Below are 19,164 nucleotides of genomic sequence, written 5' to 3'. Positions count from 1 at the left end.
TTTTTGGGATTTTAGGAAAATACGATTAATCATTTTTTTTGCGACCGGTTCTATTTCGTTAATCAACTTCATTTGGTTTATTACTTGGTCGTTAGCGCCTACGAGACATTTTTTTGCAGCAAGGGTTTAATAGCGAATTTTAATTGCATGATAAATTTTGTTGATAACTATTTACGCCCTAAACTTGAGGGTAACTAGTTTTTTTCCCCTAGTTTTAACGATTTGTAACTAGCGACGCGGTAAATAATTCACTAGAAATCTTAAAATACGATATAAAATTGGTAAAAAAATATTTTAGACTTAATTATAGGAATTCTCTTTAAATTTCTACAAAATCAAATTAAATTTAAAGCAATTAAAAGACCTTTGTAAAAGTGGGAGTTATAGACATTTAATAAAATTTTAAATTTAAAGACTCTCAAAATCAATTCCTTTATTATGAATGTAAATTAAAATTAAATTTTAATAAAACGGAATTAGGCAACTCGGAAAACATTGAATGATTGTAATCGATCTATAAATTGAAAGTATTAATAATTCAATTTATCGGTAATAATACAATTTAAGCTAAATAAATTTGATTTATGAAAAAGTAACTTTTCACAAATAAAGTGAACAAAATATTTTTTTGCATATTTCACAGATAGAAGTTATCACAATGACCTATATTAACTTTTGTAATTCATTATTAAATATTTAAAAGAATGTATTTAGTGTCTTGACGGAAATATCAATTTGTGCAGTTGTAGTTCTTTTGAGTTATTTAAAAAAATAATACATGAATATAAACATTTTGTCAATTTGAATGTGTAAGTATGTCTATAGAATTATTGTCTAATTTAGTTTTAAAAAATAAAAAAGGGTCAAATTTATTATTTACAAATTACATAAGTATTGATCAAAAATTTACGTTAATTATAAACATCTAATTTACAGACCCCTAAAAATTCACTCTGTATATAACTGTTTTACAATAAGGTCAAATTAATTACTAGTAATTTTGGTTCATTATCAATATCTTATCTAGTTTTTAATACTGTCTAACGATTGCCTTATTCAATGTCGACAGATAAATATTTGAACATGTGCACGTTGAAAGATCTCGGCCAACACCGTATAAATAATTATATTCTAGCCTACAGACAACCGGTTATCTAAAGTGATACTAGCAATAAAAACAGTCCGGTAAACAAATTTGTGGAGGTTACGTGATGGAAGTCCACATAACCGATAGAATCCGGAAGTTTTTAACAGAAATTACAAAAGAAAATGCAAACAACTACGCCATAGAAATTAAAACGGACACGGGAAAATGTGAAGGATTTTCTAGTGTAATTGTGCCCGTAGATTTGGTGTCTGACGGCGATTGCATCGAGCTTATACTGAAGATCGGACCCAGCGAAACCCTACGTAAAACAATCCCCTTCGAAAAAGTATTCCAGAGGGAAGCCTTTATTTACGACACGGTCCTACCGGAATTCCATCGGCTACAGCTGCAACACAAAATTCCTGATGTGCTGCTATTTAATAACTACCCCAAGTGTTTTAAAACGTCGCTCGACTATTTGGATGAAGTGTTGATATTAGAAAATTTGTCGGGAAGTAAACAATACAAACTATGGGACAAACGCGTGCCTATGGATAAATTCCATGTAGAGTTGGTGTTAAGAACTTATGCCAAGTTACACAGTCTGTCCCTGGTTCTGCGAAAAACCAATCCGGACAAACTATCCGACATCGCAAAAAACACACAGGACGTTTATATGAACATAATTCGGAATTGTGGCACAATCGACATCATAAAAAACCTTATAAAAAGGACTATGAATGCTTTGGATGGGGAGGAAGTGATGGTGGAGAAACTCGGGAAATTTCAAGAGCACTTAATCGAAATTATGGACGACTTGACCCTTGTCAATGCTTCTGGGGAATACAGTGTTGTGGGTCACGGAGATAATTGGACGAATAATCTCTTGTTCAAATATGAGGTAAGTCTTTTTTTTTGATGTCCGGGTTCACACAAAATGAATAATGCAAGGAAATATTTTTATGAACACCGAAGCTTTAAATCAAGTTAAATTTCTCCAGCTTAATTTCTCAGGGAACATGTCATACTTTCAAGAAATATGAAGTGAAGAAGTATTAACTAAACTCGGATTTTGTTTATGAAACTTAAATTAAGTTTGCAATGTAATAGCGTCAAATCGAGCGAGAAAATGTTGACACAGAATAACGGACTTCAATTTAATTAATGAAAAGGTTTAAGAAAAGTTTGTTGCAAATTAAAAAGAAAATTGAAATAATCTGAAATGTATATTTATTCGCTTTTCAACGAAACTCTTTGGTTTAATTGTGAGGGGAAAGTATTAGAATAAATATAATAATATATAATTTAATTAATTAATACTAAATATTAATTAAAATTTACTGAATATAAATTAGAAAACACCAGACCTTCTTTAATCAAAAATAAATTAGATAACTTAATAAGTATTAATGTAAAAGTTAAATTTAAAATATAATTAACTAAAGTCGATATATGTATTGGGCTTGTTAAAGTTTTTAAAATTATTTTATTTTATTTAGGATGGAAACAAAAAAAATTTAAATATTTTCAAAAAATAATTTAAGTACGTGTTTTGTAAATTAAATAATTGATCAGTTTAAAATGTCTTCCACTTGATCGAATTTTAGAAAAGGAAAACCGAAAATTAATCGTATTTATTATACTTCTGTAAAAGTTTAACAAAGGTTTTCAGTTAAAGTTCTAAACATCCTAACAACATAATGTTATGGTTCAAATTTATTTATCATAAAAAATTCCTTCTGATATTAATTTTACTACACTTGAATAAAAAAATTATTCTTCATTTTATCATAAATAAATAAACATAATAAAATATATTAATTATTATAACACAAATGAAAATAAATATTTATTAACTTTTTTTGTATAAAATATTAAATAGCCACATTTTAATTATTTATGTAAAATTTTTAGGAAGGTGAAACCAAAAAACCCATAGACGTAAAATTCATCGATTGGCAACTTTCCAGATACGGATCTCCAGTCATGGATTTGTCCTATTTCCTATATTCCTGTGTCGATGAAGAACATTTAAAAACTCTCGACCACTACCTCAAAATCTACCACGAGAGCCTCTCTTCCCACTTGAAGCTTTTCAATATTAGCACAGAAGAATTGTTTCCTTGGACTGTTCTCCAGGAGCATTGGAAAAAATTCGCCAAGTTCGGTTTGCAAATGTCGTTTCTGGTGGTACATGTATCTGTTATGTCTGAAGCTGAAACACCGAAAGTCGACGGTGCTAGTTCCGAAGATTTTTTAAAAGCTTTCGAAGCTTCTTCCGTTAACGACGAAGTGTACATCAATAGAATGAAGTGTATTGTGCAGCATTTTATTGATAATGATTTTCTGTGATTATTAAAAGTTATTTAATTATTTAGAATCTATGTAGAACTTATTCCTAAGATGTAATATGTAAGATATTGTAAACCATTTATGCTCACCTCATAAACTATTTATGAACATTATACCAATAGTGTGTTTTAAAAGTCATTATTTATATAACTTTATTAATTAATATTTTAGGCAGTTTAAGAATGACATTTAATTACACCGTCCTATTTCGTTATCTTAACAAGTATCCTGAATAGTCAGTTTATTAAAACTTTGCACTTCCAAGTTTATTTGAACGTAAATATGGCTTACACTATGTTATGAAATTTACTCGTGTTGAAATTCTGAATATTTAATAAAATAATTTTAATAAAGTCTTGCTTGGGTTAAACTAAATTTAACTAAATATTTTTTAATAACTGGTAAACTATTTTAATTTTAGAAATTAGTAATTATAGTGTTCTTTCGCCAACGATGAAGTATTTTATTGATTATGGTTTTCTGTGATAATTAAAACTTAATTTATTTAATAAATTTATTTCAATAAATTTGTAAACGTACACACACTGCATTTTAAAAATCATTATTTAATATATTCAATATTATATATTTTAATAACAATATAATTTTTATTTTTTAATAATAAGTGTAAATTAAAAACTATGTTCATTTTAGTAATTAATAGTTAGTACAAGTTTTATTGGTTAACACCAGTTTCCTTGTTATCAGGGACCTATTTTACACTGGCAGTTTAGTTTCTATCACTTTATGCATAGTTGATTTATTACTCCATTTCCTTTTACATTTGGTTGAATCGTACGTTTTGCATATATCCTTTGTATTTACAATTTAGATGTCAGAAAGGTTTGCTTGTTGATTTTCAGGTGTGTCCGTCTTACGGTTGGCAGGGCAATGATCAAAGTGTTTACTTTGATAGCAACATATTCAGACCAATATATTGCGAGGTAGTGTCTGTGTATGTTCTCTGCAGTTTCATTTAATTAATTAACAATACATTTAAACATTCAGAAAATAAGAAAAACTATGTATAATGTATTCAGAATAGTTTCTATTTTCTAAATAGCACATTTACTTCACTTACCTTCTTAAAAACTCTAAATTCCTGGAACGGAGGATATGTATTATGAAGTTTTAAATAAAATACCTACTACACCTCAATATTTATTATTTGTTGATATATTACAAAAAAAAATCTTAAATCTTAATATACATACAATAATATTTACAATGATGTGTCCGTGATGGTCATTTCGGATGGATAGTCAAGGGAACAGGAACAGCGTCTGCTGCGTTTGCCCTTGCGTCATTTCCCATTTATGGTGCCCGGACGGAATTCGTATTTGTCCCGACAATTGGTGCACACGTCCTGGTGCTGCTTCACCGACACCTGTTTTTCTGGTTTCTTCCACGATACTAGACAGACAACGTCCCGCTGACGGACGCTGCTTGCTCGTTCTGAATTGTTTTCCGGTGCCTGGAAATTTAAGAAAATGAAAAACGAAATTAGGAAGCGTCATTTTGCTTTAATTACGGTGTACAATGGCGTTGTACTATTTATTACACGTCGTCATCTTCGATAAGTCCCAATTTTTTTAATTATCACACTGAGATTTAGTTTCTTCCGGTGTTCTTTTACATCGTGTTAATACCGATTTAGAACGTTTGAGGATTTTAGTTGACCTAATTTGTATCTTATAATGTTGATTTAATATTAATAAATCGGCTCCATACTGTCTTTTAAGAGTTAATGAGATTTGCTTATATAATTATAATAGACCTTTAAGGAAATCAGATTCTATTTTTACAATAAATATGTTATTTAATTTAATATTTATGTCCTGTTTTGGCAAAGATATCTTTAAATACGTTTTGGTTTTAATTCAAAAGATTTTAGTTTTTAATGTAATTTACTGTATATTTTAATTTTTAATATTTTTTATTTAACTTGCTTTGTTCTTTACTTTACAGTGTGTAATGAACATTCTCCCCTTTTCATTAAATATATTATTTTACATACATATTAATAAAAATATGAATAAACAACATGAAAAACATTTTAAAAGCCTTATAGTTCTCAACCTTTTAATTGTTGAATTTCCTTGTTTTGAAAAAATAAAATTGTTTGTGGAATTTCCGCAACTATAACTTTTTACAATTATTATCATTAAATAGTTCATCAAATAGTGTTACCTCTAATCAATTTCAATCACATCAACAAACAAATTGTCTTCAGTGATTATTTAAAATATTATTCATTTAATATAATACATGACCAACTAATTTTTCATATATTTATTCCGTTTTTAACTTTTCGTTATATCTCAAGAAAATATAGCACGTTTTAACAAAAATTCTATTTTCAAATTATTATGGAAAACAAAATATTGAAAAATTTAATAAACTTATCGAAAATTAAATTGTGTTCATTTTGTTTCCTTGTTTTTACCACTTTTCTCGAGTAGTAAAATATGTAAATGATTTTATTATATTATCATAAGAATGGGCAATTTGACGCTTGGTGGTTTAGTCCACATTTCATGTTTATTTAATATTCAAATCCACTTTTATTGTAGAATTTTATCTCGGAAGAATCATCTTTATCAAATCACATTAGAATATCTCGCCTCTAAATTCGGAGCGCGTCAAAGATTTTTGGTATTCTATTTTTGTACACCAGTCTTAATTTAACGTTATTTTCTTGTTGGATTTTGCCATGTAATAATTGCAAATCTTATTATTTAAAACACTTAAAATTAATTTATTTGATTTTGGCACAAAAACTCATTTATTTTGTTTACATTCAATCGTATTTTTCGTCAAAAGACTTTAATGGATTTTTCGCCGTTTCTGTGAAATTAGTTTCAGTGGCCTAGTCGGGTTTTAAATAGAGTCGAGCAAAATAAATTATCATGTGATATTTTATGTGATGGCCTCTACCTGATTTATGAACTTTTTTCCTAAAAAGTGGTCAATTTTTAAAATTTAAATTTTTTGAAACAAAAAATAATGTTTAGTGTATCGCTGAAAGCTACGCTTTCCGTGACTTTCCAAGTACGTTTCCACACTTAATTTGTACTGAATACATTGCGACGCTTACTGTCAACGTGTCAACTTCTTGGATTAAAATTCATTGTGTATAATAAAAATGTTGTTTATGTAATTGCCATATTTTCACAAGAGTATTCCCATGTCAGAAATTCATGCAATATGGCGTCTTAATTTAAGATATATTTTGTTTTTTTTTCGCTGCTTTATGAGAAAACTTTATCCGATGGAACAACGAAATGTGTTTTTTAAAGGTCCTTAAGATTGTCTCTTTGTTTCAATAACGCTTTCATCTCTATTTTTTGTGGTGTTTATCTTGATATTTAATTAAAATTAAATTATAATTTAATACCTATATATATTTGAATATTTAAGGTCGGGCTTTGGAGGATTAATTATTAGAATGTTATGCAAAGAGAGAACACGCCTTCCAGCAGACGGTATTTTGTGATAAAGTAATCTCAGTTTCGAAAATCAGAAATGATCGTGAAGAAGAATCGATTAGTGGATTTGACGTTAGAGTATTGCTCCCGTATCAATTCCATGTTGGTGTTTATGCGCTCAAAGCTTTTTATTTTTTTTATAAATTGGTTTTCAAAGATCCACAACATAAATAAATTGAGTCTTTGAAAAGATATTTGAAATTCATGTAAGGTTATCATTCATATGATTATGACAAAAATGGAGGAATTACATCATAATAATATTTAATGAAAATCATATAATAGATCTCTACTAGGTAGAGCAAGTAGAAATATATAGTATATATTTTTTCTTCGCCTTCCTCCATATACTAATAGAAATTACGAAATGTAATTTAACAAATTTAAAAATCATTTTTATTCCAATTTATTAAAAAATAAAACTTTTTAAATATAATTTGTTACGAAAATATTTTTTATATTTTATTATATAAATTTTAATTGATTAATGTAATTTTATATTATAAATAATTATAATAATTATTATTAATCAGAAAAATATACCTACCGACAATTGAATTAATAATGAGTCTATGTTTATTTGAATTTTAATTCAAATTAATTTTAATAATAAATGCCATTGTTACAATATGCATCCATTCCTGTTTATATTGATTATGAATATTAATTATGAAAAGAATAGTAGTATAAAATATAAAAATTAAACCTAACGTTAATTAAATTTTATTATAAGAATAATTACATTATTTTAACATTTTTAGATTTTTTTTTTTGTTTACTGTAAGTACAAACTTTTTTACTTGAAACAAGTATTTTATTATAAAATAATTGACGTATTAATGACAGTTTTAATTTAATATACTGAAAAGGATCACAAACATAACATTGATAGAAAATAAATTATTTATTTTTGACAAAATTGTTAATTATTAAAAATATAAGTATATTTTTTATGTCGTGTTCTAGCGTTTTAGACTAGTAATTAAGTAAAATAAGTTGTATCCTAAAATACAAAAAAAGCATACACTGAAAGTCAACTTATGTAAAATGATGAGAAATTTATGCACCCCAACACTTGTTGGTTGACGAAAATCATTACCAGATTTGATTGGAGGGTATGTCTTAAGTAAACTCTATATAATGTAAACAAATGTATACAAATCAAAAAACAACACAGAAAATAAATTATTCACCGAATCTTAAAATTTATCGTCACTTGGAAACTCCAGTGTATGTTTTTTTTGTCTTTTTCATTCAGCCAATTCCGCGTGGCAGATTCACTAAAACACAAATAAAGTTACTATTCTAAAGTCTTTAGAGAAATTTCAAGTGGTGGTATCTTGGTCTCTGTTAGTGGTGTGTTGTTGACTGTGGTCGTGTTTGTGGAATACGTGTTCAGTCGTGGTCTAACCTGGGCTCCCTGACGTCTAGCTCGTATGTTAAACGCCCCGTATACAATTGGATTCATGCAGGAATTTGTGCAAGCGAAAAGAAACAGGCCCTTTTGAATCCTTTGATCCACCATCTCAGCCGACTTTCTATCGTACCAGTACCTGAAAAAAAAAGCATTAAAGAATGATAAATTCAGGATATAAATATAAATACGGCTGTCGATAGTGTTTTTCTTTAATCATTGCTGAAAAAATATTTGTACAGAAATTGCATTTGTGAATTTTATGAAAATAAAAAAGGTCTCAAGAATTTTATATACATATTCGTGCTGAACGCCATCCGCATAGAAATGAAGCTGCATATAATGGAATATTCATAATATGAAAGGCCGGTGTACATCAATATTGCATGTGCAAATTGTGTACGTTTTATGAATCAGCAAATTTAAATAAATGCAGAATGGGCAAGTTCGATTTCGGAAGCCCTATTTTTTCTTAATTAAATTAAGAAATATACATATTAATAAAAAATAAGGAACATATTAAATGTAGAAAAACATTTAAGAATAATTTTTGTAATTTTAAACAAGGAAACTCCAATCCAATTGCCATACAAAGGAAAAATAAGATAAAAGTTTGAGGAAAGAACTGGAACACGTTAATTACTATTACCTAGAAATAATTAATGTTTAACATATAAAAAATATGACCTAAGTTTCTATGTTAGCGAATAATTTTTTAATAGCCTCGCGAACCGTACTTTTATATCTCCGAACTTAAAGATATTCAGATTTAGAAAGAGAGTAAAACCTTTCTAATTTAATATTACAAACATTATTTCATCTAACGGTAAAACTTTCTACAAGAACTCTTTTCTCATTTTTATTTCAAATTATTGTTTCATAGGTTAGTTTGCCTATGTAATGTATGAAATGTAACAACAAAATCAAGCTTCCAATAAATATAGAATTTGTAATAAGATATTTCCGGTAAATTTTGAGACAATTATTGTTGTCTAATAAGGAGGAGTGTAATTAATAATTTATTTTATTTATAAAAACCAACCAACCAGTTGTAAAAACTTTTAATAAAATTACTGATTTTCAAGCAGTTAGAATTAGTTAAAATAGTTTAACCATTTTCCATATGTTTCATAGACTTCAATATATTAAAAATAATTTAATATATCACATATACATTTGTGGAAAGCTTGACGGTCGACATTTAAAAGCAAATTCAATTATGGTTTTTATATGAAATATAAAAGTTATCGAGTTATCAATATATAATTTGCAGTTTTAAATACAAATATTCCAAAAATATTTAATTTAATGATAACAATTGAATGGAAATAATTGAAATGTGTGTTGAAAAATACTAAAATGAATATATAAAATAATTTATACGAATTAAAAGTTGGTGTTCTTAAAAGTATAATCATAGTTTGTATAATATTCATAATCATAATCGGTCAAAAATTAAAATTTATGTAAAAAAACATCTCACCAAAAATGAATATTATTACTAATACTATGATATATTTAAATTTACAGAGTTTTTCAAAAGTACTGGAATACTGAACTACTACGCATCTAAATCGATTTGTCCCTATTTATATTTATACATACTGAAATGTACGTTTGGCCGTAAGAAGAGCACTAAATTTACTTAAATAATCAAGTTTTTGTACAGTGTTCAGAAATGTGAGAAACAAATTTAATGAAATTTATTAAAAGTAATTAATTAGACCAAAAACAAATTGTAGAAAGTCTGTTATTTCCATCCACTCTTCATTTTTCCCTATTGTAAAAACGAGTATTTCGCATAATTTTGAAAGAAAAAAAATGTTTTCCCAAGCATTGGTAAACGATATTCTTAGAACGAATTATAACTTTTATGCTGTATGTATTATGTGTCTGAGAAAACGTTTTTTTTTTTTTTTCGAAAATTGGTATGAGTCTTCCTTCTAAAAAAAATCTTTAGAACCGTATTATATTATGAAATAAATTTAAAAAATACTGGGCATGAGGGTTGTTTTAATTCTTCTACATTCTCTTTTGCATTTCTTTCAGTGTTGAAAATCAGGTATTCCTTTAAAATGCATTTTGCCAAATTAAATTTATTTCTCGCATTTCTGGACAGGGTACAAAAATGTGATTTCCTTTGAACTCTTCTCTTTTCACAGAAAAAAGTACATTAAATTACAATGTTATGGATAAATAAAATAAAAAGTATAGTATATAAATAGTAAACCTTATACTCTAATAATATATATTAAGATTTTCTTACTTAAACAAGATAATAAATAATTGATGAAATTGAGACAGTAAAATATGCGGTCAAAACTATTAATTAGTTCAACACAACAACTAATGACAACAAATGTTTCAAATTACACAGCTAACAAGTAGCAAGTGAGTTATTAATACCACATGTTCTTTTATAAATATACATTTTTGTAGTAAGCCATGATCTATGGGTAAAAGATTTTACAGTGATCTCACAATCAAAATATTTGAGAAGCTAGTTGTTCGACGAAACAACATAATAATTTCATGTACCCTGAGCAGAATAACAAATTGGCAGCCACAATCCATAAATAATTGTCTAATTATTCAAATCCAATTGACAACTTAGTAACAAGCTCCTATTTAAGCATCAAATATTTGAGATATTAAACTTGCAAATTGTAGTGAGCTTGATTGGAAACTCTATCTATTGTATTTTGTCAACTGTTTAGTCTATTCCGCAGTCAAAGGAGGTGTTACTTTTAGGATTGACAAACTACACACACTAATGAGGAACATCTCCACGACCTGGAGAATTGATTTACCTTTATCTGGAAATACGATATAAAAAAATTAGTGCGCAGTTACACCTATGTTTTTTGTCAGCCGTCAAGCGTTATTAATGTTAATACGGGCAAGACACGTGGTGATAACAATAAGGAATAACAAATCTTTCCGTCGCATCTGACGAATGAATTTGTTTACAGATAGGTTTTCGAAGAACACACGTCCAGCGAGCATTTGACTAACGAGTCGGTAGTCCTTGAAGAGGATACACATGTCGCGTGTGTGTCGAGCCCCTAACGAGCCCACTTCCCCTGAAACGCAATATGAGTTCTTAAACAACAATGACACCTCAACCCCGATACCTATATGTGCGATGTACCATTGCCATTTGAGTTCGCGGCAAAAACGTATTTGAATATCGATTAAAAAAAACTTTTCCACGTTCCTGTTTTGCAATTAACAATCATCATTCATTTGAACTATAAATGTTTCCATATTTAGAAAATGGTCATATAAAAAATGTAATTAAACATACAAGCTAATATACACGACGATGAAATTAGATATTGCTCAAGCAAAATGTGTTGAAAATCAGATAAACGTTTAAAGGTTTTTGCTGAGGTTTTAAAATATAGTATATATAGGGTAGTTATAGACTCCCCTGAGAAGCACTTGTTCGGTGGTGTGGATTTTGTGGTTGAAATGCAGGAAATTAACTTTTGCACTGTTTATTGTTTGAATTATAAATTCGTTTCTCTGTCAGGCATATAAAAACAGGTAAGACAGACTGGATTTTATACTGATTTATTATGAATATTTCTAGACCAAATAAACGGAAACTGATTTAAGTGTCCAAAGCTCAATTTTTTTTAAGTTAATTACTGGAAAGTTAATACTGAAATCGCATTTTGATAACTCTGATCATTTCTGAAATATTTATGAAAACTGACATTTTGATAGATACAGAAAATGTTATAATTTATTTATTTACTTAAAAAACGGTAGAAGCTTTCTATAGTCACATATTACGAAATATAAGATATTTATCTGAAAAAATATATTTCCTTAAAATTTGGAGATACTAACTACACTACATCCCAAAAATATATTTGTGTTATTTTAATGTAACTGAGTTATAATGACATTTGTATAAAATTAAAATTTTGTAATATAAAATACCACTACTCCTTTTATTCAAATTATAAATAATTAAGATAAGTTAATAACAATTTGTTAGGGTGTACTACGAAAAATACTATTTTCCATATGTTTCATAGAAGATAGTATTAAATATCTTGAATTTATTAGAAATTATTTTGGTGGAGGTAACAAATGATATTTGTGATAACAAATTACATATTTTTGGAAAGTTTGATATCTATTGATATTTCAAAATCTTATCTACGCAGTGACTTATTAAAAACATTTGTATAAATAAGTTTTACACTTTTTAGAAACCTACCAAATATCAATTTTTGTAGATACGTAGATCGTAGAAACGATCAGAATCATAAAGTACGGTGTGCCGTAATTAATTTAAAAAAAATGTTCATTTTCTAAATGTAAATGTTCATAGTTCGAAAAATACGGTACAAAAAAGTTAAAAATTGTGCATTTGAAATCACATCAGAGTTTTGATGCGTCTATTAATGTTCATAATTCAAACAAATAAAAGGCTGAAACACATATTTTTAGAATTAGCTTTGAATTCCTAATGGTGGAAAACTGTTGTGGACTGTTTCTTTTCTTTTGCTTTCGATTTTCCAATAACTTATTAGTGTTTTTCTACGAATTTTTTTAGACATTAAATGTTTGATGTCTTTCATGTTTTACTGAATAAATCAATGTCAAATTTTTGTGTTTTTGCTGTGATTTTAACACGAAATTCTTCATGTACGTGTCGAGAGTTTACGTGGTAATTGATTGATTGAAATAAAACAAGGTTTCGGTTTGCGGTATAAAATAATTTTCGTTATCATAAAACTTACTTACCTAAATTATACTTTAAAAGTTTTAAATAAATTAAGTAGGTCACGCTTAAATTGTCGAAAATAGGATTTGGTTTTAGACAATCACGCACTTATGTTAATTCTTAGTGCCATCGAGAGGTACAAGCTCAATTTTGTCTTACACTTTCAATTAGTTTTTCAGTAAATAATGTCCACTAATGACATTACTCAGATATATATACTTTTAAACATATTTTAACAACCCCTAAACTGACTATTTTCTCAGATACATTTTGTTTACTAAACAATTTTAGTCTATAAAAATGTTTAAAAAATAAAACTCAATTTTTATTGCATACATAGTTTTTCGTCCTCTATCGTTCCAGTTATTCATCATTGCATCATTTGGGATATTTCCTGGTTAATTTGTCTTGATGATTTTGTTGAATTGTTTACCGATATCCGTCTAATGCGTTTATTTGGATTTGTTTTTCGAGAATGTCTTTATACAAATTTTCACATTGCATGCTAAATTTTCTGAAAATTTTTTAAGTACTATCTTGACTAATTCTTAAATTTTGTTGCCGTTTATTTGATCCATCCTACGATTCGTCTTCTTATAAATATTTTTGCAACACTTAAAGAAAAAGGAAGAAACATTTTGCAACCAATTACGAGCCTAAAGTATAACGAATTTTCAATTATAAGAGATTAACAAAAATAATCAATTTCTTAAAATTATTCCATACCATTGTATATTAAATTATTTGATAAACATTAACTATTATTATATTATTTAATACACTTGACAAGAATGAAATTATTATAGTACAAGCTAGAAATCAACCGTCATTGTTTGCGTTGTGTTTTATTCGATAATAACATAGAAATTAACCTACTAATACGAAGGTGTACTTCGCTGCATTAGTAAATACGCCGACAACAAACAGCATGAAAACCTAATAATACAAACTGAACAATCCCTCGAATCTCAATTGCAAATGCGTTTATTATACGGTGTATTAAATTCGGGGTGGATGCAGTACTTCGTAGCAGTAAAACCCTTCTTCTCTGCCAGAATTAATTGGTCGCTGTTCTAACACTAACTTGGGCACTAAACAGTAACAAGTTCGAGTGCATGTAATCCATCGTAGGGACTAAATTAAGTGTGGATATTTGTTGAGTCTACAATCACAGATTTAATGGTTTATAACACAATTAAGTCGAATGCACAATTAATTTAAGGGGGCAGATTAATCTGCGATACGTCGACGGGAATAGTCTAGGCGGATGTTACACAATTCCGCCACGATTGCCCATTCGTAATAATATTAAAAAAGTTTTTTAATTTAATTGAATTTGTTGGCATCCTTTCAAAACTTACCTTTGCGCAAATGGAAGAATTCCTTTTTGGTTTAGTTTCTCAAATTGAAATTAATATTAAAAAATTGTAATTGTGCAACTTTTTATGTTGCTTTCCTTTTTTGTCTCCAGATATTACGCTTCAGAAATTGTTCAGACCGACATTCGTTAACCGCTCCATTTTTGTTATATTCAAAAATGTTCAAAATATAAATAATAAATTGTGAATTTATTGTTCATCACTAGTTTACTTAAAAAAATAATATAGAAATGAATTTTTCTAGGGTAAATTTTTCTGTAAAATTGGAAAATGTTAATATTTCTTTTTTATGCTGGTGAAATATTAACAAAAGAAAATGTAGCATATGTTATTTTGTAACAACGATATTTTTATGGTATTGTAGTTTGATTTTATTTAAATAATAAAGACAAAATAAAAGACTTTTTTATTTTAAACAATTGTATGAAACATTAAGTATGAAAAAAGTATTTTTTATGTTCTTCTTCATATTTCAAGTATCAAGAATCACAGAAGATAGAAAAAAACAGTACATCACTTGATTCTCCATATTGAGACCATAGACATGAGCCTAATACTATGATAAATATGAACATGTTATTAAAATACACGGTACTCAAAAACATGTATTCAATGTAGGTTTACCAAATTCTCCTTTGTTACTTGTCATTTAGATTCTTATTTTAGCGAGCAAGATCTGAATCAGATCTTCTAAAGTATGAAAGAACTTTCTTTTAAAAGTCCTCAAATCTGTAATTTGATGAAAAAAGATGACGAATTTGTGAAAAAATTCATTGTCATTTCTTAAATGCCATTATTCATAACTTTTTTATGGAAATAAGAACGTTGATAATTATGTAATGATTATTAAGAATTTACTATTTATAAAAATATTTAGATATAGGTGTCAATATATCCTGAAAAAGACATTTCCTGTTATAAACTATTTCCGTTTCCCAACCATTTTAACAAGCACTAAACTGTTAAATTTATGATGGAAATAGAAGAGAGAAACATAATTCCATTCTTAAACATCAACACTTTACTGAAACATACTGTATATCACCCATTTTCTTTATTTTAATAAGAGTGAGATAAATTTAATTTTTATACATGTCAATTTTTCTTTATTTTTTATGATATCATTCAATTTGTAAGCTTTTCAAGGTAGACTTACTAAATTTCTATTTCAGTGAGCAAGATCAGAATATTATACGTGTTCAATTTGGCAAGTCACAAAAGTCCCCAGTAAGTTCATGAATGGTGCTAATCCAACTCTTATAGAAGAAAGTATAGTTGTTAGGTGCTCTCCATGTAAAACATGGCCTAATAAATATTACAGACGTTTGTAGCTCTGTATTTCAAAATCTTATCACTATTTTTCCGTAACTTCTTCTAAACTATGAATGAAACTGAAGTCCTCAAATCTGTAACTTGATGAAGAAAGATGGCGAATTTGTGGAGATATTGATTGTCATTTCTTAAATGCCGTTGTTCATGGCTTTTTTATGGAAACAAGAGTTGATAAATACATGGTGATTATTAAGAATTTGCTATTTATAAAAATATACTTATACCGTATCAAAAATGATGAGAGTGTCTACTCGCATATTGAGACGGAACATCAATACCCCTTTGTAAACAAAAAGGAAAGATATACATGCAATTATGTGGGCGGGCCGAACTGACTGGAGGGGATCATTTGGTTTTGCTGCGTTTAGCATGCGGTTCGTCTCCGCAGACGTTGTTTTTAGTATATTTTATTTAATTTTTGGGATACATTTTTATTTTGAAAAAAGTAGTTTATTTTTAGAATACTTATTTTTGTTTTTGATATACCCTCAAAAAATATTTCATTTTACAGATTGAAAATTATACAAAGTTACGGAATTTAAATGGAGCATCCGAAGAATTCGAACTACATACCTACGCATACGGAGAGTTACTAAATGCATTCGCAAAGATAAATTTACATTGTGCGCCGGCGCGCACCAGCACGGCGCATTGTCTCTGAGAGTAGGGATTCTTACTACCGGGCAAAACTTTTCTCTCTTTGTCGTGCATCCATCTCTTACAACATCCAGACACGAAGAGCATTTTTCGTACGGTATATCAATATATACTTAAAATACATTTCCTGCTACAGACTACTTTCCATCTAATTTAGAAGCTGAAAGTGATCAACAAGATGAACATTGTTTTATCTGATTTAATTTCAGTTATAGCACAAAATCAACGAAAATACTCTTTTTCGGTTAAATGACCGTATTTATCGAATGAATAATACCAGATATATATCTATGGGTCCAAAAATACCCTCCGTAGTAGGAAGATTTTTCGGCTTCAGTGATTCTTAATACTTGAAAGTTAGAAAATATGACAAAGTAATTATATTTTTTAGTCAATTTTTTACAGTTAGTGAACTATTATAAATTCAATGATTTAAAATGTTTATTTATATTTTCATTATGGTTTATAAAATTATAACATGTTATGAAAAATGCCATTTTTTTAGGCCAATCTATGATTTTTTGTACTGCAATGTTGTTATTAATGCACTAGCAATTAGTAGAAAATGAGAGGCTAAGGGATATTTTTATATAAATTTAGCGAAGAATAAATTCTTCATTAAGTTTATATAACTACAAGGTAGTTAGGAATGAACATGCATTAGCGATATTATTCAAATAAATGAATAGTCCAAGACCAATTTAATATTATTATATAATTAGATCTAATAAAATTGTGAAAAATTTGTTCCTAATCAGACAGTTACTTTGGAATTTCAAATATAAAAATAGAAATAAGAATTTAACTTACCACACGCACATCACGTTGTAGGGCGTCCAACACACAAAAAACACGAACACAATAATTATTGTCATTTTCAATGTTCGCACTTTTGCCTTTCCCAGGAAGTTCAAACTGGATCTCGTAATAGTATCGGCTGAAAATAAAAAAAAAAAACAAATTCAATTTGTTATTTACATTTTACCACTTAACATTTATTGAAACACTATTTAAAATTTAAAACACTTGTTGTTCTTAATTATACTACAAATAACCATTGTATTTATTGTGTTCGAATTTATTATGCGGCTTTTATTTATGTTTCTCAAAACAAACATTGTAATATTTCAGCGTGGTACAGCTGAACTGCATCCCGACAATTCGTTACAGGGTAATTCAATAAATTTCACTCCGGTAAGTGTTCCATATGGAAGAAAATTTGATTAATGCCCTTTTTCCAGCTCACATGTTGTTTATTTTATAGGCTCTTAGTTCAACGCGTTTCCTGAATTTATACGTCTTACATTCATCAATTTTAGTTTTAAAATGGATGTTTCAATTTAATTAAATGACATTTCAACTTGAATTAAAATAATAAGTGTAAATGGGAAGTGTATTACATTAGTCTTTGTAGAAAGATAATTATTATTCACACCTTGATGAAGATGGAATTTTATTGCCCGCATAGTTTCACTCTCGGTAAATCAAGCTTTACTTTAAATGATAACACCTGGTCCTTTACTTAATGAAAATCGATTTATGCTTTATCTTTGAATAAATTACGAAATTAATGATGTTAAATAAATTTTATATTGTAAAGTAAAGTTGTTCTTGTTCAAAAGCGATATTACAAATGACTGGGTATTGGATACTTTAGTGACTTCCACTTGCACGGCCAATTTCATTTCCGATCGATATTCAGTAGATTATAAAAATTAGAGGTGAAGTTGGAAATAATTTATGTTATTTTTAATAGTTTAATATTCCAAAGTACAATTGAAGTTTGCTTTACGAATATTTGTGTAATATATTTTTCTTAATATTCATCTTTTTAATTAAAATTGAAATTAACTAAGGATCTTTATAGGATAATTTAGAAGTTTTCCTTTGGAACAGATATGGATCTAGAATTTATTATAAATTTTCTCTTTTGATGTCATTAAATTTAATTAGAAACCTGCATTAATGATGTTACATGAATTCTTTATGAAATTACTAGAAATGTTTATTTTTTTAATTTGCAGAGAAACATAAACATGTAAAAAAATTGTCAAAAGTAAGGAATCTGTTAATATAATGACTTGTAAATTCTAATGTATTATACATTTACACGACATATATTAATGCTCTTCACGTAATCGGATATACAAAGGAACAAGTGTCCTTACCTCCGATTGGATTGCGCATTCTCCTGAAAATCTCGAGCAGTATGGAGGCATATGAGTAGATGATGACCAGAAGAGGAAACACATACATCATCACCATTCCGAACACGTTGTACATTAGTTCGTGGGCTTGCGATGGGAAAACGTTATATGTGACGCATTGCTTATACCAGGTGATGTTAGGATGGGACTCCACATGAAAAACGACCGTCTGAAAGAAAAAAAAAATAATGTTGGTGTAAAAAGCGACATGCATCTGTTTTATTATTTTTTTTTAATTTAAATGTCATAGAATGCATCCGAACGGAGGATAATTTATATAAATAATTAAAAACTGTTAATTTTGTAATTTATGAAAAAGAACTAATGTGACTCTAACATTTTTGCTTCAGAAATGTTTCAAATCTTTCAGCATGTAAGATTTCAGAGTTGTATTCCTCGTTATCAAAATAATGATTGAAAAAAGTTTCTATAAATAGATGCTTTTTTCAATTTCCGTATCCCCAGTTGTTGTGAACATGTTAATGGATCAACGATATATATGTC

General features: G+C 28.1%; 2 protein-coding genes across 3 annotated transcripts in view; one reads left to right on the top strand and one right to left on the bottom strand.

Annotated features, from left to right (window-relative positions):
• Positions 1–706: 706 nt before the first annotated feature.
• On the top strand, positions 707–3,987 carry LOC109602546 (uncharacterized). Its single transcript, XM_020018951.2, has 3 exons — positions 707–809; positions 1,136–1,988; positions 3,002–3,987. Exons 2-3 carry the CDS (start codon positions 1,212–1,214, stop codon positions 3,437–3,439), a joined length of 1,215 nt encoding a protein of 404 aa, XP_019874510.2. The 5' UTR covers positions 707–809; positions 1,136–1,211; the 3' UTR covers positions 3,440–3,987.
• Positions 3,988–4,587: 600 nt separating this feature from the next.
• LOC109602514 (adipokinetic hormone/corazonin-related peptide receptor variant I) overlaps positions 4,588–19,164 on the bottom strand; it is a 49,149-nt gene continuing 34,572 nt past the window's right edge. For both annotated transcript variants that reach the window (XM_020018903.2, XM_049962068.1), the window contains exons 5-8: positions 18,622–18,829; positions 17,264–17,390; positions 8,339–8,480; positions 4,588–4,913 (exon numbers count right to left, since the gene is read on the bottom strand). In XM_020018903.2, the coding sequence (XP_019874462.2) occupies positions 4,743–4,913; positions 8,339–8,480; positions 17,264–17,390; positions 18,622–18,829 (648 nt within the window). In that variant the 3' untranslated portion in view covers positions 4,588–4,742. The remainder of the gene's footprint in view (positions 4,914–8,338; positions 8,481–17,263; positions 17,391–18,621; positions 18,830–19,164) is intronic.

The sequence above is a fragment of the Aethina tumida genome, chromosome 1 (genome assembly GCF_024364675.1).
Source record: "Aethina tumida isolate Nest 87 chromosome 1, icAetTumi1.1, whole genome shotgun sequence".
Taxonomy (NCBI): domain Eukaryota; kingdom Metazoa; phylum Arthropoda; class Insecta; order Coleoptera; family Nitidulidae; genus Aethina; species Aethina tumida.
Note: the sequence above shows the minus strand (reverse complement) of the source record. Positions and strands in the feature narration are given on the sequence as shown.